The following is a 27,299-nucleotide window of genomic DNA, read 5'->3' as shown; positions in this document are numbered from 1 at the left end:
CAACTCTTGCTCTGTCTGAAGTGGAGATTCGAATCTGCCAAGAAATCTGCCTCTTTCTCTAAGATTCTACTGTCTGGGGGTAGGACTTTCTCTGAAAGTTGTTGCATGCGAGTTAGAAGACAGGTGTATGTCTGGAGTATTCTCCAGAAGTGTCAAAAGGCTGGAAATCTAAGACATAGATAAGCATCTTTGGTTTCTCTGCTAACTGGTTCGAAAGAAAGGATTGTTGACTGTGGGGGATACTGCTAAATTGGATCAACAGAGATGGCTAGCTGTTAAGAATTTTACTTTATGTTTAATTACTAAGAGTTATGCTAATTCTTGCTGTTATGTTCTTGTTCTTAAACAAAGTTCATTTTGATAAAAGCTCCCTAGTGGGTCACTTGAATCGTACCTTGAGTGAAATACCTTATGCTCACCCTAATGCCAAAATCAAATGTAAACGTTTGGGTCTAGGCTAACTTCATAAAATACCTTGGAGTTTCTGATCTGGTCCTGAATAGAGTTCACTGAACTGTGGATAATATCATAGATGAGCCAATGAAGTCAGCATCCGAAATCCAAACATCTGAGATCACGTACCAACCGAGGGTAGCGGTGGAAGGGTGTGTTTCTGAATGGAGGGCTGTGACAAGTGGTGTTCCTCGGGGATCAGTGCTGGGACCTTTGCTGTCTGTAATATATATATATAAATGATTTGGAGGAAAATGTAACTGGATTGATTAGTAAGTTTGCGGAAGACACAAAGGTTGGTGGATTTGCGGATAGCGATGAGGACCATCAGTGGATACAGCAGGATATAGATCGGTTGGAGACTTGGGCGGAGAGATGGCAGATGGAGTTTAATCCGGACAAATGTGAGGTAATGCATTTTGGAAGGTCTAATACAGATAGGAAATATACAGTAAATGGCAGAACCCTCAGGAGTATTGATAGGCAAAGAGATGTGGGTGTACAGGTACGCAGGTCACTGAAAGTGGCAATGCAGGTGGAGAAGGTAGTCAAGAAGGCATACGGCATGCTTGCCTTCATCGGCCGGGGTATTGAGTTTAAAAATTGGCAAGTCATGTTGACGCTTTATAGAACCTTAGTTAGGCCGCACTTGGAATATAGTGTTCAATTCTGGTTGCCACACTACCAGAAGAATGTGGAGGCTTTGGAGAGGGTACAGAAAAGATTTACCAGGATGTTGCCTGGAGGATGTTGCTGATCTGGAGGAGGGGACCGAGTGTAGGGTAACAAAGTTTGCGGATGACACAAAGATGAGTGGGAAAGTGAATTGCGTGGAGGATGCGGAAAGTCTGCAGAGAGATTTGGATAGGCTAAGTGAGTGGGCGAGGATCTGGCAGATGGAGTATAACGTTGACAAGTATGAGGTTATCCACTTTGGAAGGAATAATAGTAAAATGGACTATTATTTAAATGGTGAAAAATTACAACATGCTACTGTGCAGAGGGACCTGGGGGTCCTTGTGCATGAATCACAAAAACTCAGTTTGCAGGTGCAGCAGGTGATCAAGAAGGCAAATGGGATGTTGGCCTTTATCGCGAAGGGGATGGAGTATAAAAGCAGGGAGGTCTTGCTGCAATTGGACAAGGTACTGGCGAGGCCGCAACTAGAGTACTGTGTGCAATTTTGGTCCCTTTATTTGCGGAAGGATATATTGGCCTTGGAGGGAGTACAGAGAAGGTTCACCAGGTTGATACCGGAGATGAGGGGGTTAGCTTATGAGGAGAGATTGACTAGATTGGGCCTGTACTCGTTGGAGTTGAGAAGGCTGAGGGAAGATCTTATAGAGACATATAAGATAATGAAGGGGCTAGACAGGGTAGAGGCAGAGAGATTCTTTCCACTTAGAAAGGAAACAAGAACTAGAGGACACAGCCTCAAAATAAGGGGGAGTCAAAGAACAAAGAACAGTACAGCACAGGAAACAGGCCCTTCGGCCCTCCAAGCCTGTGCCGCTCATTGGTCCAACTGGACCATTCGTTTGTATCCCTCCATTCCCAGACTGCTCATGTGACTATCCAGGTAAGTCTTAAACGATGCCAGTGTGTCTGCCTCCACCACCCTACTTGGCAGCGCATTCCAGGCCCCCACCACACTCTGTGTAAAAAAGTCCCTCTGATATCTGAGTTATACCTCGCCCCTCTCACCTTGAGCCCGTGACCACCCGTGATCGTCACCTCCGACCTGGGAAAAAGCTTCCCACTATTCACCCTATCTATACCCTTCATAATTTTGTACACCTCTATTAGGTCTCCCCTCATTCTCCGTCTTTCCAGGGAGAACAAAGCCCAGTTTACCCAATCTCTCCTCATAGCTAAGACCCTCCATACCAGGCAACATCCTGGTAAACATTCTCTGCACTCTCTCTAAAGCCTCCACGTCCTTCTGGCAGTGCGGCGACCAGAAATGGACGCAGTATTCCAAATGTAGCCTAATCAGCGTTCTATACAGCTGCAACATCAGACTCCCGCTTTTATACTCTATACCCCGTCCTATAAAGGCAAGCATACCATATGCCTTCTTCACCACCTTCTCCACCTGTGCTGCCACCTTCAAGGATTTGCGGACTTGCACACCTAGGTCCCTCTGTGTTTCTATACTCTTGATGGCTCTGCCATTTATTGTATAACTCCCCCCTACATTAGTTCTTCCAAAATGCATCACTTCGCATTTATCTGGATTAAATTCCATCTGCCATTTCTCCGCCCAATTTTCCAGCCTATCTATATCCTGCTGTATTGTCCGACAATGTTCATCACTATCCGCAAGTCCAGCCATCTTCGTGTCATCCGCAAACTTGCTGTCAGTTTAGGACAGAGTTGAGGAGGAACTTCTTCTCTCAGAGGGTAGTGAATCTCTGGAATTCTCTGCCCATTGAAGCAGTGGAGGCTACCTCGTTAAATATGTTTAAGTCACAGGTAGATAGATTTCTGATCAATAAGGGAATTAAGGGTTATGGGGAGCGGGCGGGTAAGTGGAACTAAACCACTATCAGATCAGCCATGATCTTATTGAATGGCGGGGCAGGCTCGAGGGGCTAGATGGCCTAGTCCTGCTCCTATTTCTTATGTTCTTATGGAGGGCATTAGCTATGAGGAGAGGTTGGAGAAACTTGGTTTGTTCTCACTGGAGCGACGGAGGTTGAGGGGAGACCTGATAGAAGTCTACAAGATTATGAGAGGCATGGACAGAATGGATAGTCAGAAGCTTTTTCCCAGGGTGAAAGAGTCAATTACTAGGGGGCATAGGTTTAAGGTGCGAGGGGCAAGTTTTAAAAGAGGTGTACGAGGCAGATTTTTTACACAGAGAGTGGTGAGTGCCTGGAACTCGTTGTCGGGGGTGGGGTAGTGGAAGCGGATACGGTAGTGACTTTTAAGGGGCGTCTTGACAAATACATGAATGCGATGGGAATAGAGGGATATGGTCCCCGGAAGCGTAGGGGGTTTTAGTTAAGTCGGGCAGCATGGTCGGTGCAGGCTTGGAGGGCCGAAGGGCCTGTTCCTGTGCTGTAATTTTCTTTGTTCTTTCTTTGACTCAAGAACAGCTTCTTCCCGGCTGCCATTAGACTTTTGAATGGACTTACCTTATATTAAGTTGATCTTTCTCTACACCCTAGCTACGACTATAAAACTACATTCTGCACATTCTCCTTTCCTTCTCCCCAATGTACTCTATGAACGGTATGCTTTGTCTGTATTGCGCGCAAGAAACAATACTTTTCATTGTATCCCAATACATGTGACAATAATAAATCAAATCAAATGAAATCCACAAACACCCTCTTCCTGTTGCCTGCCAGTTTTTCCTTTCTTAATGTGAGGACGTGCAGCCAGCTGATGAGTCATCACTTCCAGGAGATCACGGAGACATATCTTTTCAGTATTTACTTTTCATATCTTAGCAGAAGGTTTGTGGCATTGCTCACCGTGGCTTGGTAGCTACAATGAAGTATGATGACTGCAGTGTCAGTTAAGGGGAGACAGGAAGTATGTAGGAGGTGTGTGCGTGTGTGACACCCGACTTTGAGTATACAACAGATGTGAGAGGTCGGGGAAAAGTACGCAACTGGTACACTGAGGGAGAAAATAATCTGTGACACATTGACGTGGGTGTCAAAGAAATTTTCTGATGTGTTCTGTGATAGTTTTTGAGGAAGAAAAGTGGAACATTTGGGAAGTACACCACTGTTATTTCAGGAGTGGCAAGACAAACTGAGTGCGTCATTGATACAAACGACAGCAACCTGTGTAATTACAGGCAAAATAATGCTGGAAATCTGAAACACAATCTCTAATGCTCGAGATATTCTGCAAGTCCGACAGCTTCAGTGGGGAGAGAAAGAGTTAAGGTTTATTTATTACAAGTTTAAAGTTTATTTATTAGTGCCACAAGTAAGGCTTACATTAACACTGCAATGAAGATTACTGTGAAATTCCCCTAGTCGCCACAGTCCGGCGCCTGTTCGGGTCAATGCACCCAACCAGTGTTATTAGTGTCACAAGTAGGCTTACATTAACACTGCAATGAAGTTACTGTGAAAATCTCTCAGTAGCCACACTCCGGCGCCTGTTCGGGTACACTGAGGGAGAATTTAGCATGGCCAATGCACCTAACCAGCACACTCTTTCAGACTGTGGGAGGAAATCGGAGCACCCGGTGGAAACCCACGCAGACACGGGGAGAACGTGCAAACTCCACACAGACAGTGACCCAAGCCTGGAATCGAACCCGGGTCTCTGGCGCTGTGAGGCAGCAGTGCTGACCATGGGGTGATATCCTGCTCGTTAACTCTCTTTCTAGCTCCACAGATGCTGTCAGAGCAGCTGAACATTTCCAATACTTTCTGTTTTAATGACAAGAGGATTCACACAAGAGTGGAAAAATGTTAAGAGGAACAAAATGCCAAAGGAACAGAACGATGCTCTCAAATGCTGATTGTCACAAAAGATGGTTCTGTAATCAAGCTCTCCACAGAGTTGATCACCTAATCCCTGGCGATGGTAACAGCGTTGAGGAGTCTCAACGGACGGGTGTTAAATAACAAGCAAAACGTTTGTGATCTATTGTGCTCCATCACACTAAAGATGATGTGTTGGGGGCCATTTACACTGTGTGACATTCTGGTCGCCACACTATAGGAAGGATGTGAGTACACTGGAGAGGGTGTAGAGGGGATTCACCGGGATGCTGCCTGGGCTTGAGTGTTTCAGCTATGAAGAGAGGCTGAATAGACTGGGGTTGTTCTCCTTGGAGCAGAGAAGGCTGAGGGGGGACGTGATTGAGGTGTACAATTATAAGGGACCTAGATAGGATATATGGGAAGGAAATTTTCCCCTTAGTAGAGGGGTCAATAACCAGGAGACATAGATTTAAGGTAAGGGGCAGGAGATTTAGAGGGGATTTGAGGAAAATCTTTTTTAATCTGGAACTCTGCCTAAAAGGGTGGTAGAGGTGGGAACCCTCACAACATTTAAGAAGCATTTAGATGAGCAGTTGAAATCCCCTAGCATACAAGGCTACGGGGCCATGTGTTGGAAAATGGAATTAGAATAGATAGGGGCTTGATGGCCGACGCAAACACAATGGGCTAAAGGGCCTCGTGCTGTGCTATAAAACTCAATAGCTGTATGGGTGGCACAGTGTCACAGTGGTTAGCACTGCTGCCTCACAGTGCCAGGGACCAGGTTCGATTCCGGCCCTGGGTCACTGTCTGTGTGGAGTCTGCACGTTCTCCCCGTGTCTGCGTGGGTTTCCTCCGGGTGCTCCGGTTTCCTCCCACAGTCCAAAGATGTGCGGGTTAACTGGATTGGCCATGCTAAATTGCCCCTTAGTGTCAGGGTAAGTGCATGGGGTTATGGGGATAGGGTCAGGGTGGGATTGTGGGCGGTGCAGACTCGATGGGCCAAATGGCCTCCTTCTGCACTGTAGGACTCTCTGATTCTAAGAAAAGGCAGGGTGCACAATGCATTTACAGAGTAGCAAGGCTTCGGATGCCTGTTGATTAAAGTTGGTTATCACATCTATCGATGAGCTCCCGCGCAATAACTGTGCTCCACGCTAGTTTTCAGCATGGGTGATGGATGAAGAACACACAAGTATTCAACACCACCAGAACCTTAACTGACTTTAAATCAGGCCGACACTGTATTTGATTCACGCTAGCATTCCCCAAGATGTATTGCTCACTCGTGAATGACGTTCATTGAATCTGCAAGTTACATAACAGCTGCAGAAATCTCCTCCAAGATGTTTGAAAGTTTGTGGAAAATGATTGCAACAAATTTAAATTCTCATTGGTGGAGACTTCAAGAACTTGCAAAACGATGGCTGTTTTGTTCCTTTGAACTGGGCGGCACGGTGGCACAGTGGTTAGCACTGCTGCCTCACAGTGCCAGGGACCCGGGTTCGATTCCCGGCTTGGGTCACCGTGTCACTGTCTGTGCAGAGTCTGCACGTTCTCCCCGTGTCTGCGTGGGTTTCCTCCGGGTGCTCCAGTTTCCTCCCACAGTCCGAAGATGTGTGGGTTAGGTGCATTGGCCGTGCTAAATTACCCCTTAGTGTCAGAGGGACTAGCTAGGGTATAATGCATGGGGTTATGGGGATAGGGCCTTTGTGGGATTGTGGTCGGTGCAGACTCGAAGGGCTGAATGGCCTCCTCCTGCAGTGTAGGATTCTATGATTCTATTCTATGATGGCTGTTTTATTCCTTTGAACCGGGCAACACGGTGGCAATGGTTAGCACTGCTGCCTCACAGTGCCAGGGACCCGGGTTCGATTCCGGCCTTGGGGTCACTGTTTGTGTGGAGTCTACACATTCTCCCCGTGTCTATGTGGGTTTCCTCCGGGTGCTCCGGTTTCCCCTCACAGTCCGAAAGACGTGCCGGTTTAGGTGCATTGGCCGTGCTAAATTCTCCCTCAGTGTATCCGAACAGGCGCTGGAGTGTAGAGACATGGGGATTTTTCACAGTAACTTCATTGCAGTGTTAATGTAAGCCTACTTGTGACACTAATAAATAAACTTACAACTGTGCGAATTAAAAGCGCTGATACGATTTTTTTTTAATGTTGCCTAATTTATTTTTCAGGAAAATAAAATTTCCAAAGTGGGGTTCAAACTACCCAAGCATCTAACTTTTATTTTATTCTTTCATGTGGGCGTCGCTCGCTGGGTCAGCATTTGTTGCCCATCTCTAATTGCCCTTGACCTAAGTGGTTTGCAAGACTGTTTCAGAGGGATGTTCAGAGTTACCCACATTGCTGTGGGTCTGGAGTCACATGTAGGCCAGACCGGATAAGGACGGCAGATTTCCTTCCCTAATGAACCAGATGGGTTTTTACAACAATGGTCGTCATTGGACTTTTAATTCAGATTTTTACCGAATTCAAACTCCACCATCTGCCGTGGTGGGATTCAAACCCAGGTACCCAGAGCATTACCTTGGCTCTCTGGAATACTAGCCCAGTGAGCACTACACCAACTCCCCCTCTGGAGTGGGATCTGAACACAGAAACTCGTATTTAACACAAGAACTAGGAGCAGGAGTAGGCCATCTGGCCCCTCGAGCCTGCTCCGCCATTCAATAAGATCATGGCTGATCTTTTCGTGGACTCCACTTACTCGCCCACTCACCATAACCCTTAATTCCTTTACTGTTCAAAAATCTATCTATCCTTGCCTTAAAAACATTCAATGCGGTAGCCTCAACTGCTTCACTGGGCAGGGAATTCCACAGATTCACAACCCTTTGTGTGAAGAAGTCCTTCTTCATATAACCATAGAAATGTTTCGGCATAGAAAGAGGCCATTCGACCCATTGTGTCTGCGATGGCCAAGGAAGAGGAAAAAGTAAGAGACCAGCCAATCATTTTAATGACCCTTTTGCAGCACCAGGTCCAAAGCCTTTCAGGTTACAGCACTTCAGGTGCAGATGAAGGTACCTTTTAAATGAGTTAAGCTTTTCGTCCTCCATCGCCTACTCGGGCAGTGAATTCCAGACACCCACCACCTTCTAGGCGAAAAAGGATTTCCTCATGTCCCCCTTAATCCTTCTACCAATCACCTTAAATCTATTTCCCCTGGTAACTGACCCCTCAGCTAGGAGAATTAGATCTTTTCTGTCTATGCTATCAAGGTGCCTCATAATACTCTACACCTCCAAGGGTGGCACAGTGGTTAGCACTGCTGCCTCACAGCACCAGGGACCTGGGTTCGATTCCCAGCTTGGATCTCTGTCTATGTGGAGTTTGCACATTCTCCCCATGTCTGCGTGGGTTTCCTCTGGGTGCTCCCGTTTCCTCCCACAGTCCGGACGATGTGCGGGTTAGGTTGATTGGCCGTTTTAAATTGCCCCTTAGTGTCCCAAGTTGCGTAGGTCAGGGGGATTAGCAAGGTAAATACGTTGGGTCATGGGGACAGGGGATGGTTGGGAATGCTGTCAGTTCAGACTCGATGGGCTGAATGGCCTCCTTCTGCACTGTCGGGATTCTATGATTCCATTAGGTCACCTCCCAGCCTCCTCTGTTCCAAGGGAAAACGTGATGTGTTCGGGAACGTGGATTCATGTCACACTATTTGTAACTCCCACAGTTGCGTGGACCTGCAGAGTTTCACTGGCTGTCTTGTCTGGAGACAATACACATCTTTTTAGCCTGTCTTGATGCTCTCTCCACTCACATTGTTTCGTCTCTTAAAGACTTGATTAGTTGTAAGTATTTGCATTCCAACCATTATTCATGTAAATTGAGTCTGTGTCTTTATAAGCTCTGTTTGTGAACAGAATTCCCACTCACCTGAAGAAGGGGCTAAGAGCTCCGAAAGCTTGTGTGGCTTTTGCTACCAAATAAACCTGTTGGACTTTAACCTGGTGTTGTTAAACTTCTTACCAAGGGAAAACCCCAGCCTATCCAATTTCTCCTCAGTTTTCGAGTTTCAATTTGGCGCGAAAGGGAGAGAACTTTCACTGAGCTAAGGCCACACAAAGGTAGATGTAACCAGGAGTTAAACCAATACTTAGAAAAATTCTGAGTTGTATTCCATTTCTTGCCTCACATTCTGCACTGCTTCTGGCCAATGGAGTGAATCTGGAGACTTTTCTGAGACCTTTCTCCACACTTGTAATTATAGTTCAAATTCTCCCCTCCCGAATCAAATCTGACCCGAAGTGCAACTTCCACGTTTTTGCTTTGTGTCGGGAATATGCAAATTCAAAAACTCCCTGTCTTTGGATGACAATCGGAATGACGTGAGGAGAAGGGGCAGTGTTTAGAACGCTGAACCCAAGCCACTCGTCATGCGACAGAATCAAGATTGTGCTGTCTGAGGTAAATTGGTTAAACTGACCAATGTAGTTTAGCATGGCTGTCCCAGCCAAATAGACTGAAAGCAGATAGAAATGTGCTGACACCAATCCTCCATCAGCGACTGCACCTCCTAACTTCAGTCGGTCTGCTTGAGGGACATTGCGGACGATGGCTGAAAGTGAATTATGTTGTAATATGACTTCTTGGAATCGTCAAACGACATCTCAAGGAAATGGAAGGCAAAAGAAAATTGAAACTTAATGGAGCATGATCCACGTCTTGCTCCTCTTGTTTCGTAAGGACAAAGTGAGAGATGGAAATACTAACCGGAGGTACAGTCGGAACTTTATTTGCCTGCTGCAAATTGCCATGATGTGGAGATGCTGGCGTTGGACTGGGGTAAACACAGTAAGAGTTTTAACAACACCAGGTTAAAATCCAACAGGTTTATTTGCTAGCAAATGCCATTAGCTTTCGGAGCGCTGCTCCTTCGTCAGATGGAGTGGAAATCTGCTCTCAAACAGGGCACAGAGACACAAAATCAAGTTGCCAGCCACAGAATGGAGAAGTTAGATAAATTCTATAGATGGACGGAACCATGACAGGTAAGTTGAATCGAGACAGGCGTGGGATAGTCCATATTGAAATAAATGGTTCAAGCTTACCTTTGTGACAGGAATGTACAAATTCACATTGTCACTTATTGTAATGACCTCAATGTGGCCCATGAGTTAGGCCTCTCGGAGTATGAGCTCCCTGATTGAGGGAATGATTACCTGCCCTATCAGGGAGTCTCACCTATATATATAAATATATATTGAGGAGTGTCAGGTCTACAGATACTCTGGATTCTGATTCTGTACCTGAAGCACTCTTTGGAGTGGAGATAAATTTGTAAATAAAGGGAATCTGGTGAAGGGACAATGGACTCTTCACATATCTAGGGACTAAAGATTCACATCTCATCATGGGCTCACCCGTTCCAATCTCTACAACATTGTCTAATCCGCCAAAATCTCCTCCGATTCTCTGCAGCACCCCATTTTTAATTGGTCCATCATTGGTGGCTGCATCTTCCGTTGTCTAGGCCTTTAACTCCAAATTTCCCGCTTTAAACCTCTCCAGGCTGTTTCAAACCTACCTATCTGACGTCACCTGTCCTAAAATCTCAGGTGGCTTCGCGCCAAATCTTGTTCTCCAGCTCACCAGTGAAGCGCCTTCAGATATTTGACAATGTTAAAGGGTGCCAAAGGAGTGCAATTCTTCCAACACAGCGGAATGCTGAAAAGGCCCACGAACATCACAGCTCAACAATTTTAGCTGATGTTGTGTCTCTCAGAAAAGCTTGTAAAGTTGGATGGTATGTCCACAGCTATGAATTAGACGGCCCTCGTTCAGTATGATTATACAATCACATAAGTAAGTCAGTCCATTAGAACTTTTCGAACATTATACAGCCATTGATTTTGTAATGACTTCAATCAGGCCATTGTGATTGGTCTATCGGAATATGAACTCCCTGATTAAGGAGTCAATTGCTGGGCCAATCAGGGAGTCTTTTCCTTGTATTTAACCGGGAGTGTCAGTTCCTCTGGCACTCTCGAAGGTAGACTGTTGACTGCGAGCACTCTGTGTACTGCTGTTAGAGTTGTAAATAAAGGGATTCTGGTGAAGGGACTTCTGCCTCCGAAGACTTATTACAGTTGCCATAAGTAGTAGACTACCGCCACTTCTCCCACCCCAGCCTTCCCATAGCTAGTAATTCCTGGGCTTATAGCGTGAGGGGCGCTACTCCACATTAAGCGTGGCTGACCATGAGTCTCTCCCACTCTTACTGCCAGCCATTGGTGTGTTTGGAAGGATTTTGCAGGTTGACACTCAACCTGTTTGGCTGCGTTATGAACGCACCTTTCTTGGCCATCAAGTCCTGGGATGGGACTCGAACCCGGAGCTTCCGGCTCAGAGGCAGGGACACTAACCCACTGCGCCACAAGACCTCCACCTTTTCTATACATCGTCTTATTTAATGTCTCAATGCTTTACAATTGACTTATATATATATAACATACATTTATACTTGGCTTCTATTGCCAGGTTAAGAGCCAACGAGATCAGGAGAGAATAGTACTGCCCCTGTCAAAGGACAAATACTTCAGAACTCTGTGTTGAAGTACTGCTGTATCACAAGTGAACATTGTCATCCTTCTGCACTTAGGGCTTCTATGATTCTATGAATTACAGTTGGATCTATTCTTAGAACCTCTACCCCCTCGTGCTTCAACCCCTCACTCTCCATCCCCTCACCCTCCACCCTCTCATCCTCCATCCCCTAACCCTTCACCATCCACACTCTACCCCTTCACACCCTCACTCTCCAGCCTCTCTTCCTTTCTCTCCCTTTGGCACTGGCACTGATTTAGACTGGGATTCATTTCCCCAAATGGCCTTTCTTCATATTCGGGTCCACACAAAGAACCATAGAATCCCTGCAGTGCAGAAGGAGGCCATCCATCCCACCGAGTTTGCACCAACTCTCCAATAGGACATCTTACCCAGGCCCACCCTATCCCCACGCGTTTACCATGGTGAATCCACCAAGCCAAAAGATCTTTGAACCCCAAGGGTCAATTTAGCATGGCCAATCCACGTAACCTGCATACCTTCGGACGCTAAAAGGCAATTTAGTATGGCCAATCCACCTAACCCGCACATCTTTGGATGCTAAGGGGCAATTTAGCATGGCCAATCCACCTAACCTGCACATCTTTGGACACTAAGGGGCAATTTAGCATGGCCAATCCACCGAACCTGCACATCTTTGGACACTAAGGGGCAATTTAGCATGGCCAATCCACCCAACCTACACATCTTTGGAGTGTAGGAAGAAACCGGAGCACCCGGAGGAAACCCACGCAGACCCGGCGAGAATGTGCAAACTTCACACAAACAGTCACCCGAGGCTGGAATCAAACCCGGATTCCTGATGCTGTGAGGCAGCAGTGCTAACCACTGTGCCACCGTGTCGCCATGACAGGACAAGTTACCTTTCACGGGGATCATCACAGCTGAGCCCAAACTCATCCAGGGAGTCAGCGGATAGTGATTTCTTAAACAACCGAGTGATTTCTCCCCTCTACCCTAACCCTCAAGCATTAACTGTCAACCAGCCAACCACTGCTCCAGCTGCGACCAACTCACTGAGTACAGATCTGGTCAGCATGTTGACCCTGAAGAGGGTAGATACATTGCTGGAAAGATTATTTGGCTCATGTCAACGCTTACTTCTTCCCTGTCAGTAAAACCTTCCTCCTTTGACAAACGGCAGCAAGACGATTAAGAAGAAAACACCTCAAAGTCATGGAGTGCAAAGGCTGAAGGAGAAAGTCACAAACCTTAAACCTGATAAAGGGATAACTAAACCACAGTACATTGCCTCAAGCCACCTCACAGAAACTTATAAACTTCCAACAGGGTTGGACAGGGTAGATTCAGAAAGAATGTTCCCAATGATGGGGGAGTCCAGAACTAAAAATAATTTTGAAGGATATGTGACACTTAGGGAGGACAGGAAGCGAGGAAAATCTGGAGGGGTGGCTCTGTTAATTAATTATATTAGCACAAGCGAGGGGGGGTGTGATAGGTCTGTCTGTCATATGAGGAGAGACTAGTTGGTTAGGATTGTATTTACTGGAGTTTCGAAGAGTGAGAGGGGATCTCATAGAAACTTATAAAATTCTAACAGGGTTAGACAGGGTTAAACAGGATAGATTCAGAAAGAATGTTCCCGATGGTGGGGGGAGTCCAGAACTAGGGGTCATAGTTTGAGGATAAGGGGTAAACCTTTTAGGACTGAGGTGAGGAGAAATTTCTTCACCCAGAGAGTGGTGAATGTGTGGAATTCACTCCCACAGAAAGTAGTTGAGTTGTCTGATTTCAAGAAGAAATTAGATATAGCTCTTGGGGCTAAAGGGATCAAGGGACACGGGGGGGAAGGGGGGGGGGATCAGGATATTGAATTCGATGATCAGCCATGATCAAAATGAATGGTGGAGCAGGCTTGAAAGGCCAAATGGCCTCCTCCTGCTTCTAGTTTCTACGTTCATAGGTTCATAAGATATAGGAACAGAATTAGACCATTCGGCCCATCGAGTCTGCTCCACCATTCAATCATGGCTGATATGCTTCTCATCCCCATTTTCCTGCCTTCTCTCCATAACCCTTCAACCCATTAAAAATCTGTCCAACTCCTCCTTAAATTGACTCACTGTCCCAGCATCCACCGCACTTTGGGGCAGCGAATTCCACAGCTGTTTCTTTGTTTCTAAGTTCCCTCCCCAACGATATTATGGGTCAACCCACAGCACATGGACTGCAGCGATTCAAGACGACAGCTCACCACCCACCTTCTCAAGGGGCAATTAGGGATGGGTAATAAATGCTGGCCTAGCCAGCGACGCCCATGTCCCACGAATGAATAAAAAGAAGTCAGAAGAGGATGTTGGGATAGATTGCGATAAAGGAAACAATCAGAACACCTTAGTTTTTAAACAATATTTGAAAATCTGTTCCATCAAAAACCTTAAGTCTGAGGTACCTGTACAAGTCTGAGGCAGTTTGAGGCTGATTTTGAAAGCCCAAGTTTAGTCAAATCCCCAAGGGAGTCGGCACGGCCTAGTTTCACCAGACCAATGGTGAATTTGATCTATTCATGCTCCACTTACCCTCCAATGGCACCGCACTTTCCGGCCTCTGCAGCCCGCCTTGCCCCTCCTGGACTCTTCCATAGGCATCTAGCGCTGAGGTGATGCAAAGTTCTGAAGAGGTGCAAGCCTCCTTGTTCCCCGGGACCGCCTGCTGCGGGCGGCCATTTATGAACTCCCTAGACCTCGACAGGTGCTGGGCATAGGAAGAGATCCCCATCAGCGGCTTGGAAACGCTGTAGTTTCCGTTAGCGTCGGGGAGCGCAGCGAGAGGCATGGCGCTGCCGTTCCTCGGGGCGCGGTCTCTGTCGAAGCTCTTTGTGGCGTGCCCTGAGTGGGGGGTAGCCTGGTAACTAAGGGACCTGTTGGACAGCCACAAGTCAATGTCTGTCTCTGCCTTCTGTGGGACTCTGTTCCCGCCTGAAAAAAGCAGCACAAAATGTTCATCTCAACTCATCACAGTTGACAAAAAGAGAGAGAGCATCGCTTCAATTAAATCATTGATTTGACAGGATGCAGTGCAACTACCACAGGGGGGGAAGCCCTTTTGCTGTTACTGTACCCATTACCCTTGATTAGCGTCCATTTGTATTTGCAATTAGTTGAATTTCAGGAAACGTTCAAAAGAAAGTTGATGAATAAAGTGATCAGATATACTGATTGAAATAAAAGTCACCCAGAAGTAGGCGAATGAAAAGTCAACTTGCCGCAGCGATCTTTAGATTATTGATTATAGATTACACACCAAGGAATCAGTCCAGTAATTATTGCCAGTCCGGTGGTGTTTGCACTGCATTTAACAATGTCACAATGATGAGAACATTTTCTTTTTGTACATACTGGAGCTCAGTGCGCCCGCCACTCACTCAGTGTATCAATGACAGGAGTGCGTTCGACCCTCACTTCAAATCGAAAGGGGAAAAAAATATTTGAGCAGGTGATTGCAGGCCAGCCTGTCGAGGCTCTGCCTTCACACCACAAACTGGCAGCAAGTGTTCGCAAAATCTGCCCACCGCAAAGGACCACAAGGATGTTTGCTGAGCAAGATGGAGGCATTTACGCCGAGGCTGTGGGTTCTTTCCCTATTCTTGGGTGAACTAGCCCAGCCATTTCAGAGAGGCAGTTAAGAGTCAACCACATTACAGTGGGTCCAGAGTTTCTTTTTATTCACCCGTGGGACCAAGGCATCGCTGGCCGGGCCAGCATTTATTGCCCATTCCTAGTTGCCCTTGGAGGACAGTTGAGAGTCAACCACATTGCTGTGGCTCTGGAGTCACATCATAGAATCCCGACAGTGCAGAAGGAGGCCATTCGGCCCTTCAAGACACAGACGTGACCCGAGCCGGGAATCGAACCCGGGTCTGTGGAGTTGTGAGGCAGAAGTGCTAACCACTGTGCTACCGTGCCATTCTACCGATACGTGGAAATTTCTTCTCACAGAATCTCTGGAATTCTCTGCCCCAAAGGGTGGTGGAGGCTGGATCGTTAGAAGTGTTTAAAGTGGAGGTGGATAAATATTTGATCGATGGAGGAATAGAGGGTTATGGGGAAATGGCACAGAGAAGGAGTTGAGGCCGGCATAGACCAGCCATGATCGCATTGAATGGCGAGGCAGGCTTGAAGGGCCGAATGGCCCACTCCTTCTCCTGCTTCTTGTGTTGTGAATTACCTTTTTCTCCAAAGGTAGGAAAAAACCAAAGGTTTTTCTTCAGTAGGGGGAGGAACTGTCCAAGGGAGGATCCCTCATGTCTGATCAGGTCTCGTGACTGGTGCCGGGCAGGTGAGGGGTTCTGCTATCGTGCCCAGGTAGGATCTGTTATCAGAAATCATTCACTAACATCCTTTAGGGAAGGAAATCTGCCGTCCTTACCTGGTCTGGCCTACATGTGACTTCAGAGCCACAGCAATGTGGTTGACTCTCAACTGCCCTCCAAAGGCAACTAGGGATGGGCAATAAATGCTGGCCAGCCAGCGACACCCATGTCCCATAAATGAATTTAAAAACCCCATGGCTGAAGGATGGCTATTCAACGTGTGAAGAGTTACCCCAATGCGAACCAGCTCTTTCAAGTGGTTCAAACACAATACACATCATAACAGATAAATGAAAATAGATTCTGTTCGGCTATTTTAATGAATACATTGACGCACCTAAACAAATCTGTGGTCAAATGGCAGCCAGATAAATTTCAGATAAATGTCACTGTTACTGCGCGGTGTTGCGTTAACCCCAGAAATTTGATTCTAAAGTACATCTCCAAACCCTGAAACTTCCCGAAGGTAGGAGAGTCTAAAACTAGAGGGCATAGATTTAAGGTGAGAGGGGAGAGATACAAAAGGGTCCAGAGGGGCAATTTTTTCACACAGAGGGTGGAGAGTGTCTGGAACAAGCTCCCAGGGGCAGTAGTAGAGGCGGGTACAATTTTGTATTTTAAAAAACAGCTAGACAGTTACATGGGTAAGATGGATATAGTGGGATATGGGCCAAACGCAGGCAATTGGGTCTATCTTCATAGAATCACAGAAACACTACAGTGCAGAAGGAGGCCATTCAGCCCATCGAGTCTGCACCGACAACAATCCCACCCAGGCCCTATCCCATCAAACCCAAGCACTTATCCTAAGGGACAATTTAGCACGGCCAATCCACCCAACCCGCACATCTTTGGACTGTGGGAGGAAACCGGAGCACCCGGACATGAGGAGAACCTGCAAACTCCACACAGTCAGTGACCCGAAGCCAGAATTGAACCCGGGCCCCTGGCGCTGTGAGGCAGCAGTGCTAACCACTGTGCCACCGTGACGCCCTAATCTTAATGGTAAAAACTGGGCAGCATGGACAAGTTGGGCCCAAAGGTCTGTTTCCATGCTGTAAACCGCTATGACTCTATCCCATCGAGTAGCATTCTGGATAGATAAGAATGAGATGATTGTAGAGCTTTGTCTCCAACTCAACTCTCAGCGACATTCACTAATGGCTGAAGTCATGTTTAAATTGGGGGTGAGAGGGATAGCACTCAAGCCAATGCTTAATTTACAGTGTTGTCTCCCTCATCACCAGTTGGCGTTTAAGCTTCTGTGAGGATACAAGATGGGCCAGCTGTTAAAATCTCCAGATTGCTCGGCCAACCTGCTGGGCTGTAGCATCTCCATCACTTTCATGCCCAGAAAAGCCTGGCACCACCCACCCCCTCCGCGTCCCCCCCAGCCACCCCCCCCCCCCCCGGAGTGCTGAGGGCTCCGTTAAACTTGACACACTGAGCAACCCGGTTACAGCGCTCGCAAGAGATTCAACATGGCTACCTTTGTGGTTATTGATTCGGCGAGTCACGGCGGATATTTCCGGCAAGGTTTTACGATGTAATCTCTCTCTGATCACTGCGCTTCGGTCAGGCTGATTGGTGGCATTGTCTTCCCGCTCCACTTGCTCCCCCTGCGAAGGCAATGGGAAAAGGATTTGAAATGTGTATCCATGGATCAGGGCAAGCTGTCGATGGCCGTACCACCCCCCTCCACTCCACCCCCCAGCAGTAAACAATACTCCTGTTGATGGAAGGAAATGCTAATGTTCATAAAACTGCACAGAAAAAAAAACTCACTGGAAAAAGCTTACAATCGAACCCAGGATGTGAGTTATACTGCGCAGTGAGTTGATATTCTACACCGCTCAAAGGTCACAGGTCAATAGCAGCCAACCATATTTCTGTCTACACTTCCTGCTGCCTCGGAAAAGCAGCCAACATAATCAAGGACCCCACGCACCCCGGACATTCTCTCTTCAGACTTTTGAATGGACCTACCTCGCACTAAGTTGATCTTTCTCTGCACCCTAGCTATGACTGTAACACTACATTCTGCACTCTCTCCTTTCCTTCTCTATGATCAGTATGCTTTGTCTATATAGCGCCCAAGAAACAATACTTTTCACTGTATACTAATACATGTGACAATAGTAAATCAAATTAAATTAAATTAAATCACCCCTGGTTTTGGATTGACCCAAATAGAGAAAAGAACCATAGAATCCCAAAAGTGCAGTAGGAGACCATTTGGCCCATCGAGTCGGCACCAACTGTCCAAAAGGGCATCTTACCTCGGCCCACCCCACCCTATTGCCGTAACCCTGTGCATATACCTTGACTAATCCACCTAACCTACATATCTTTGCACACCGAGGGGCAATTTAGCATGGCCAATCCACCTAACCAAGGCTGGAATTGAACCCGGGTTCCTGGCACTGTGAGGCAGCAGTGCTAACCACTGTGCCGCCCTCCTTTCGAATCTCTTGAATATTTTGTTCCATAGGTTATGGAGAAATGGAGTTCAGTTTAAAGTTCACAGGAAATTCAAAAGACCCTTACAGCATGGAAGGGGCCATTCAGCCCTCCAGCTTATACTGGCTCTTTGAAAGAGCTCTCCAGTTAGTCCCACTCCAGTTCATTCCCAATCGAAAGAATTGGAGAGGAGATGGTTTGATGACTCTAGATTTTAGACATGTCATCTTCACACAGACAATGTTTTTCAATAACATAATATAGAATGCTTTTTGCCTTTATTTCAAGATCCAGAAATATCCAGGCACTCTAAGTTTTCAAACCAGATGGTACTCTCCGTGATGCGTGCAGCTTTGGTTTCCTTACTTGAGAAAGGAAAGAACTGCATTAGAAGCAGTTTGGAGAAGGATCTCTTTTAGGAGTGGCACAGTGGTTAACACTGCTGCCTCACAGCGCCAGGGACCCCGGGTTCGATTCCCGGCTTGGGTCACAGTCTGTGCGGAGTCTGCACGTTCTCCCCGTGTCTGCGTGGGTTTCCTCCGGGTGCTCCGGTTTCCTCCCACACTCCAAAGATGTGTAAGTTAGGTGGATTGGCCATGATAAATTGAACCGAGTGTCAGGGGATTAGGAGGGTGAGTATGTGAGGCGATGGGGATGGGGGTGGGATTGTGGCCTCCTTCTGCACTGTAGGGATCAATGACTCTGTCACCTGATTTCTGAGATGAAAGGATTGCCTTATGAAGAAAGGTTGGACATGTTGGAGTTCAGAAGAATGAGAGGTGGGCTGACTGAAATGTAAGAGCTGGAAACCTCCGACCTCGCCCGCGACAGAGATTCTCCACTCCCGCTGCAGTGAATGGAGCTGAGTGCCAAATTCTCCATTCTTGCTGGCTGCCCAGATGAACAAGATCAGAATCTCCTGCCCTTCAGATTCTGAGGGGACTCAATAGATTGGATGTTGAGAGAATGTTTTCCCTCATTATGGGGAACCTAGAGAATGGCCTAGTGGTATTATCACTAGACTATTAATCCAGGAACTCAGCTATAATGTTTTGGGGACACGGGTTCGAATCCCACTACGGCAGATGGTGGAATTTGAATTCAATAAAAAAAATCTGGAATTAAGAATTTACTGATGACCATGAAACCATTGTCGATTGTTGGAAAAACCCATCTGGTTCACTAATGTCCTTTAGGGAAGGAAATCTGCCGTCCTTACCTGGTCCGGCCTACATGTGACTCCAGACCCACAGCAATGTGGTTGACTCTCAACTGCCCTCGGGCAACAAGAGATGGGTATTAAACGCTGGCCAGCCAGCAACGCCCACGTCCCACGAATGAATAAAAAAATGGGTGTCCAATTTAAAACTGAGACAAGGAGAATTTTTGTCTCTGAGAGGGTTGATACTCAATGAAATTCTCTCTCCCAGAGAGCAAAGGAGGCTGGAAGATTGAATTTATTCAAGGTTGAGTTAGACAGATTTTGGAGGCTGGTTTTGGAGTCAAAGGTTATGTGGGGGAAGGTGGCTAATAGAAAAGTGGAATTGGGGCCACCATCAGGTCAAGCAGCCATGATCTGATCAAATGGCATGGCAGGCTCGAGGGGCCAAGAGGCCTACTCCTGCTCTGACAAATTCGTTGTGTTCTTTTTGAAGGATTTCTCTCCCAGAAGGAGTTCTCTCATTGCAAAAGAAAATTAAAACCTTTCCCCCGTGCGACGTGATGGATTGCCACCGTCACTCTGGGATGAATTCAGGTACAGTCTGGAGTGGCCCAGTTTTCTGTGAATATTTTTCGCGGAGGGAATCTACCGGGGCATGAGAAGGAGGGTAGGCCCATGGCACGATAAATCAAGTTAATTAGTCGCAGACATTGATGAAATTTGTAGAATGTTGAGCTGATGCAGCGAATATATAAGATGCAGTAAGAAGTCTCACAACACCAGGTTAAAGTCCAACAGGTTTATTTGGAATCACGAGCTTTTGGAGCGCTGCCGGACTCACCTGATGAAGGAGCAATGCTCCGAAAGCTCATGATTCCAAATAAACCTGTTGGACTTTAACCTGGTGTTGTGAGACTTCTTACTGTGTTCACCCCAGTCCAACGCCGGCATCTCCACATCATACATATAAGATGGGCCGTGTTACGCACAACAAGATGCTCAGTGTTGCTTCTGGGAGTGCTTTTTCTGCTGATTTTCTCCCTCAAAGGCTCTTAGTCCTAGTTGGTACATGGATGCAGGCAGTTCCATTTACTTGTTTCCACTTACCATTCGAAGATGGAGGACATCACAGCACAATCCAATGGCCATGCTAAATTATCCCTAAGTGTCCAAAGATGTGCAGATTAGGTGGATTGGCCATGTTAAATTGCCCCTTAGTGTCCAAAGATGTGTAAGTTAGGGGGATTGGCCATGCTAAATTGCCCCTTAGTGTTCAAAGATGTACGGGTTAGGTAGATTGGCCATACTAAATTGCCCCTTAATGTCCAAAGATGTGCAGGTTAGGTGGATTGGCCATGCTAAATTGCCCCTTAGTGTTCAAAGATGTGCAGGTTAGGTGGATTGGCCATGCTAAATTGCCCCTTAGTGTTCAAAGATGTACGGGTTAGGTAGATTGGCCATACTAAATTGCCCCTTAATGTCCAAAGATGTGCAGGTTAGGTGGATTGGCCATGCTAAATTGCCCCTTAGTGTTCAAAGATGTGCAGGTTAGGTGGATTGGCCATGCTAAATTGCCCCTTAATGTCCAAAGATGTGTAGGTTGGGTGGATTGGCCATGCTAAATTGCCCCTTAGTGCCCAAAGATGTGCAGTTTAGGTGGATTGGCCATGCTAAATTGCCCCTTGGTATGCAAAAATGCATAGATTAGGTGGATTGGCTATGGTAAATTGCCCCCTCAGTGTCTAAGCCTGTGCAGGTTAGGGGGATGTCGGGGTAAATGCATGGGGTTAGGGGATGGATGGTGGGGGGGCGGGGGGGGGGGGGGGGGTTGGTTGGGCCTCGGCAAGATGCTCTGTGGGAGAGTCGGTACAGACTCGATGGGACGAATAGCCTTCTTCTGCATTGTAGGGATTCTATGATTCCCATCCTAGATCCACACTGGTACACCTATCAACAACAGTCAGTCGATAGAACTAATAGAACTCTGATTCTCCCCTCCCTGACTCAGGAATGAATAGGCCAACAACACCGTGTCAGGAACAATTGTTTCTTTTTTTTAAAATGTATTTTCATCTCAATATTTGGCAAGTTGATGGTAACGCCATTGGACTAGTAACCCAGAAGCTAAGACTGATGGTGGAGGGTACATTATTAGCAGGAACTGTTGGAGCACCACTGTCTCCCTCGTAGTCTGAAGTACACTAAAGGAGGTGCAGTAGATATGCCAATGGACCCGGTGAATTGTGTTTATTTTGGATCAGCGTGTAAGGGTTAATTTAAAAAAGCACAGAAACTATATTTAGAGTTGAGAGAAGGACACAAATGTTAGTTAGTTAGTTAGCACTGCTGCCTCACAGTGCCAGGGACTCGGGTTCGATTCCCAGCTTGGATCGCTGTCTGTGTGGCGTTTGCACGTTCTCCCCGTGTCTGCGTGGGTTTCCTCCGGGTGCTCCGGTTTCCCCCCACACTCCAAAGATGTGTTAGGTGGATTGGCCATTGCTAAATTGCTCCTTAGTGTCGGGGGGACTAGCTAGGGTAAATGCGTGGGGTTATGGGGATAGGACCTGAGTGGGATTGTGGTCAGTGCAGACTCGATGGGCCGAGTGGCCTCCTTCTGCACTGTAGGGATTCTATAGATCCTATGATTCTACAACTGGTAAATATTGCATTGTGAGAAAACACAGAAACATAGATAGGAGCAGGAGGAGGCCATTCGGCCCTTCGAGCCTGCTCCGCCATTCATCACGATCATGGCTGATTGTCCAACTCAATAGCCTAATCCTGCTTTCTCCCCACAACCTTTGATCCCATTCGCTCCAAGTGCTATATCCAGCCACCTCTTGAATACATCCAATGTTCTGGCATCAACTACTTCCTGTGGTAATGAATTCCACAGGCTCATCACTCTTTGGGTGAAGAAATGTCTCCTCATCTCTGTCCTAAATGGTCTACCCTGAATCCTCAGACTGGTTCTGGACTCCCCCACCATCGGGAAAATCCTCCCTGGATCTACCCTGTCTCGTCCTGTTAGAATTTTATAAGTCTCTATTCGTCCCCTCATTCGTCTGAACTCCAGGAAAACAATCCTAACCTCGTCAATCTCTCCTCATACACCAGTCCCACCTTCCCCGGGATCAGCTTGGTAAACCTTCACTGCACTCCCTCAAGAGCAAGAACGTTCTTCCTCAGAAAAGGAGACCAAAATTGCACACAATACTCCAGGTGTGGCCTCACCAAGGCCCTGTATAATTGCAACGACACATTCCTGCATCCTTGCCAACCCACTGGCTTCAGGATGTGAAGATCCGAGCTCCACTGTGTCTCCCGCGAATGGCGTCATTGAGTTCTGTGCACGTGCGGACAAGTATCGGTGGCCATCTTGCATTGGCAAAAAGCTGCTGGGTTGGTGAGAACAGGATTCATCTGCTAGTTGTGTGATAAAAGGCTGGGCTTGCTGCAACATGGTGCGTGAGTAGTCATCAGCTCAGCCCACCATCTTTATTGGAGGTCTGTCACTGGTACCAAGCGAGCAGAGCCACAAATGGAATTGTGACCATCAGTGGGAGTGGGCACCTCCCCCCCCACTTCCTTATCCCCCGATCCCTGGAAACTGTGAGGAGGCCGCATCCCAACTCGCCAGCCTACTGGCTTCAGGATCTGAAGATCCGGCCTGCACTGTGTCTCCCGCGAATTGGCTTGTGTGCACGTGTGGACAGCTATCGGTGGCCATCTTGCTTTGGCAGGAAGCTGCAGGATTGGTGAAATAATTAAGGCAGAGGGGCATGGATTATAAAGCGGCCAACCCCCGTCCCCAAACTGACACTCAAAAGGGCATCGATCAGACAATCCTATTCACTGGATAGACCGAGAGTCACAACTTCCATTGTATCCTGTGATCACAGGTGAAAGGTGAAAGGGCACAATCTCCACAGTATTCTTCACCCTCATTGGCAAAGGCCACAGCTCCAATGACGCAATAGGCTAAGGGGTAGAGGCCCCATTGTTCTCACATGGGCGGCACAGTGGTTAACATTGCTGCCTCACAGCGCCAGGGACCCGGGTTCAATTCCGGCCTCGGTTGACTGCATGTTCTCCCCATGTCTGCATGCGTTTCCTCCGGGTGCTCCGGTTTCCTCCCACAGTCCAAAAGATGTGCGGGTTAGGTGGATTGGCCATGCTAAATTGTCCAAAGATGTATTTGTTAGGGGAATTAGTGGGGGAAACTTTGGGGGTTACAGGGACAGGGCCTGGGTAAGATGCTCTGTTGGAGGGTCGGTGCAGACTCGAAGGGCCGAATGGCCTCCTTTCTGCACTATTGGGATTCGATGAAGAGTGACCAGAAATTGGGCTGTTTTAGCCAGGGAGATGACAATTTTAATCCTGGTATTTGTTTCAGTTTAGCCTGTGTGGGTTGAAGATACCAGTTGGTCTTTTAAAAAAAGTCATTCTTAAAAGTTACAAAACCAATGGGCAGAGTGGACAGGGCAAGCCTTAAATCCGTTTCTGGCTTGCTCCAAAAACCAATTCAAATTCCAATTGGATCCAATTCATGGTTCCCACACGAGAGACATACAAGCTGTCAAGGAACACGCATTACACCTGGTCTTGAGCTTGATCTGATGCCTGATTTTAGCCAAAATGTTGACATTAATGGCGTCTTATATTAGTCTGACGCATGGGGAGAATGAGGGATCCGCAGGAGGGAGTGAGATGGCAGTAACACATTTCAGTATAGGTGACCTCCAAACAGAATTGGAAACTCTGGAATTAAATAGAAACGGCCGCTGACTAAATGAATTACCAAGCGTTGCTTGAGCAACTGACATTCATGAAACAGGAATAAACAGATTTGGTGATTTGATTAAGACAGGAACTGAACACATCTTTCACTGTTGGTTATGAATGAGGAAACCTCAACCCTCTACAGGATTTTGAAAGAAAGACATTCTTGCATTTATGTCACAGTTTTCATGACCACTCCCATTTGTTGACTCAGCCTTCAACATCATTATTCCTACAAAATTCATCTCCAAACTCCGTGGCCTGGGCCTCAGCACCTCCCTCTGCAACTGGATCCTAGACTTCCCAACCCACAGACCACAATCAGTAAGGGTAGGCAACAACATCTCTTCCATGACCATCCTCAACACCAGTGCCCCACAAGGCTGTGTCCTCAGCCCTCTACTATACTCCTTATACACCTATGACTGAGTACCCTCCAACACGATTTTCAAGTTGGCTGATGACACCACCGTACCGGGTCAGATCTCAAACAACGATGAGACAGAGTACAGGAATGAGATAGAGAATCTGGTGAACTGGTGCAATGACAATAATCTCTCCCTCAATGTCAACAAAACAAAGAAGATAGTCATCAAATTCAGGAAGCATAGTGGAATACATGCCCAGTCTACATCAATGGAGATGAAGTAGAAATGGTCGAGAGCTTCAAGGTTTTAGGTGTCCAGATCATCAGCAACCTGTCCTGGTCCCTTCATGCCGATGCTATAGTTAAGAAAGCTCACCAACACCTCTACTTTCTCAGGAGGCTAAGGAAATTTGCCATGTCAGCTACAGCTCTTGCCAACTTTTACAGATGCACCATAGAAAACATTCTTTCTGGTTGTATCACAGCTTGGTATGGCTCCTGCTCTGCCCAAGACCGCAAGAAACTACAAAGGGTCATGAATGAAGGCCAGTCCATCGCGCATACGTTGACTTTACACTTCCCGCTGCCTCGGAAAAGCAGCCAGCATCATTAAGGACCCCACGCATCCCGGACATTCTCTCTTCCACCTTCTTCTGTCAGGAAAAACATACAAAAGTCTGAGGTCACGTACCAACTGACTCAAGAATAGCTTCTTCCCTGCTGCTGTCAGACTTTTGAATGGAGCTACCTCGCAAGAGGATGATCTTTCTCTACACCCTAGCTATGACAGTAACACTACATTCTGCACCCTCCTTTCCTTCTCTATGAACGGTATGCTTTGTCTGTATAGCGTACAAGAAACAATACTTTTCACTATATACCAATACATGTGATAATTAATAAATCAAATCAAATTAAATCACTGGGCATCTCAAAGTAGTCTACAGAATGAGATACTTTGCAATGTGCAGTCACTGGGGTAGATGTTCTGGTCCGTCACGGAAATCATCGCGAGCAGGACGAAAATTTGACAGACCATTTAAAGGTCCGTTGACTCGGACGGACATTTCCGGTCTTGGGGTGAGAATCCCACCCACTATTGTAATATAGGAAAGCTGGCATCCAAATAGTGTACAGCAAGCTCCCACAAACAACAATGTAACAGATAATGAGCTTGAGTGATGTTGATTGACTATTAACTATTAGGCAAGGACACTAGGGACTAACAAGGACTCCCCTGCTTTTCAGGATAGGATTTTTCACTTCCACCTGACCAGATAGACAGACTCCGAGTTGAACGTCTCATCTGAAAGACGCCACTTCAGACGGTGCAGCACTCCCTCATTCCTGATCTGGGAACAAAAAGCCAATTCCCATTTACCCTCTGCGTTTCCATGCCTCATTTCAAGAAGGCACTCACTCGCATATTTTGTGCTTTTGACAAATGTCAATTATCCTGGCACTGAGCCGAACCCAAGGGCTAATTCCTCATTTATTTTATTCATTCATGGGCGATGGGCGTCGCTGGCTAGGCCAGCATTTATTGCCCATCCCTTGTTGCCCTTGAGAAGATGGTGGTTAGCCATCTTCTTGAAACTGAGTGGCTCACTAGGCCATTTCAGAGGGCAGTTAAGAGTCAACCACATTGCTGTGGCTCTGGAGTCACATGTAGGCCAGACCGGGTAAGGATGGCAGATTTTCTTCCCTAAAGGACATTAGTGAACCAGATGGGTTTTTCCTACAATGGTTTCATGGTCATCAGTAGATTCTTAATTCCAGATATTTTTTATTGAATTCAAATTCCACCACCTGCCGTGGCGGGATTCGAACTTGGGTCCCCAGAACATTAGCTGAGCTTCTGGATTCATAATCTCGCGATAGAATTCCGGTGTCAGTGTCAGCAATCAGTTATTCAACTACCTAAGGATACTGCCTAATGTTCAAACAACACGCCTTTAAGTGGATTCCTTCTCACTCACACAGGTTGCCTTTCCAGGTTTCTATCAATGGCACTCAATACACTTCAGGTTGTGTCTCCTTGATGTGAGCAGCCTTCTGGAAATTGGGATTTGCAACAGGAAGCACTTTAAAAGCTTTGGTGGAAGGGCAGCTTATTGCTGAAATGCCGTGTAGGCTCATCAGGAAGTGGGCTATTAGACATTTAATACCATAGTGCACTGGCTAATGCTGACTCCCGCAGCACTGCAATGAACTCAGACTCCAAACTCAACTCCAATAAAGAGAAAAATGGCAGAATATTGGCCGGGAGGTGGATGAACCTCCCTCAGCATTTCACTCGAAACAAAACAAAGAGCTGTGTGTGCGTGTGGGGGTGGAGGGGGGGAGGGGGAATTTGAACCAATTATTTTGTATGGGTTACGGGCGGGGAGGGGGGCGGTGAATGTTAATTTCTGCAAACTCTGAAACCCAACCTCAACCACGGTGGCACAGTGGTTAGCACTGCTGCCTCACAGTGCCAGGGACCCGGGTTCGATTCCAGCCTCGGGTCACTGTCTGTGTGGAGTTTGCACATTCTCCCCGTGTCTGCGTGGGTTTCCTCCGGGTGCTCCGGTTTCCTCCCACAGTCTGAAAGACGTGCTGGTTAGGGTGCATTGGCCATGCTAAATTCTCCCTCAGTGTACCCGAACAGGCGCCGGAGTGCCTGTTAATGTTAGCCTTACTTGTGACACTAATAAATCAACTT

General features: G+C 47.0%; 1 protein-coding gene across 1 annotated transcript in view; it reads right to left on the bottom strand.

Annotated features, from left to right (window-relative positions):
* Positions 1-27,299, bottom strand: part of ptpn20 (protein tyrosine phosphatase non-receptor type 20) — a 322,568-nt gene that overhangs the window by 206,610 nt on the left and 88,659 nt on the right. Inside the window, exon 6 of the mRNA XM_078199281.1 lies at positions 17,314-17,443. Coding sequence (XP_078055407.1) covers positions 17,314-17,443 — 130 coding nt within the window. The remainder of the gene's footprint in view (positions 1-17,313; positions 17,444-27,299) is intronic.

This window comes from Mustelus asterias, chromosome 28 (assembly GCF_964213995.1).
Source record: "Mustelus asterias chromosome 28, sMusAst1.hap1.1, whole genome shotgun sequence".
Classification (NCBI taxonomy): domain Eukaryota; kingdom Metazoa; phylum Chordata; class Chondrichthyes; order Carcharhiniformes; family Triakidae; genus Mustelus; species Mustelus asterias.
Note: the sequence above shows the minus strand (reverse complement) of the source record. Positions and strands in the feature narration are given on the sequence as shown.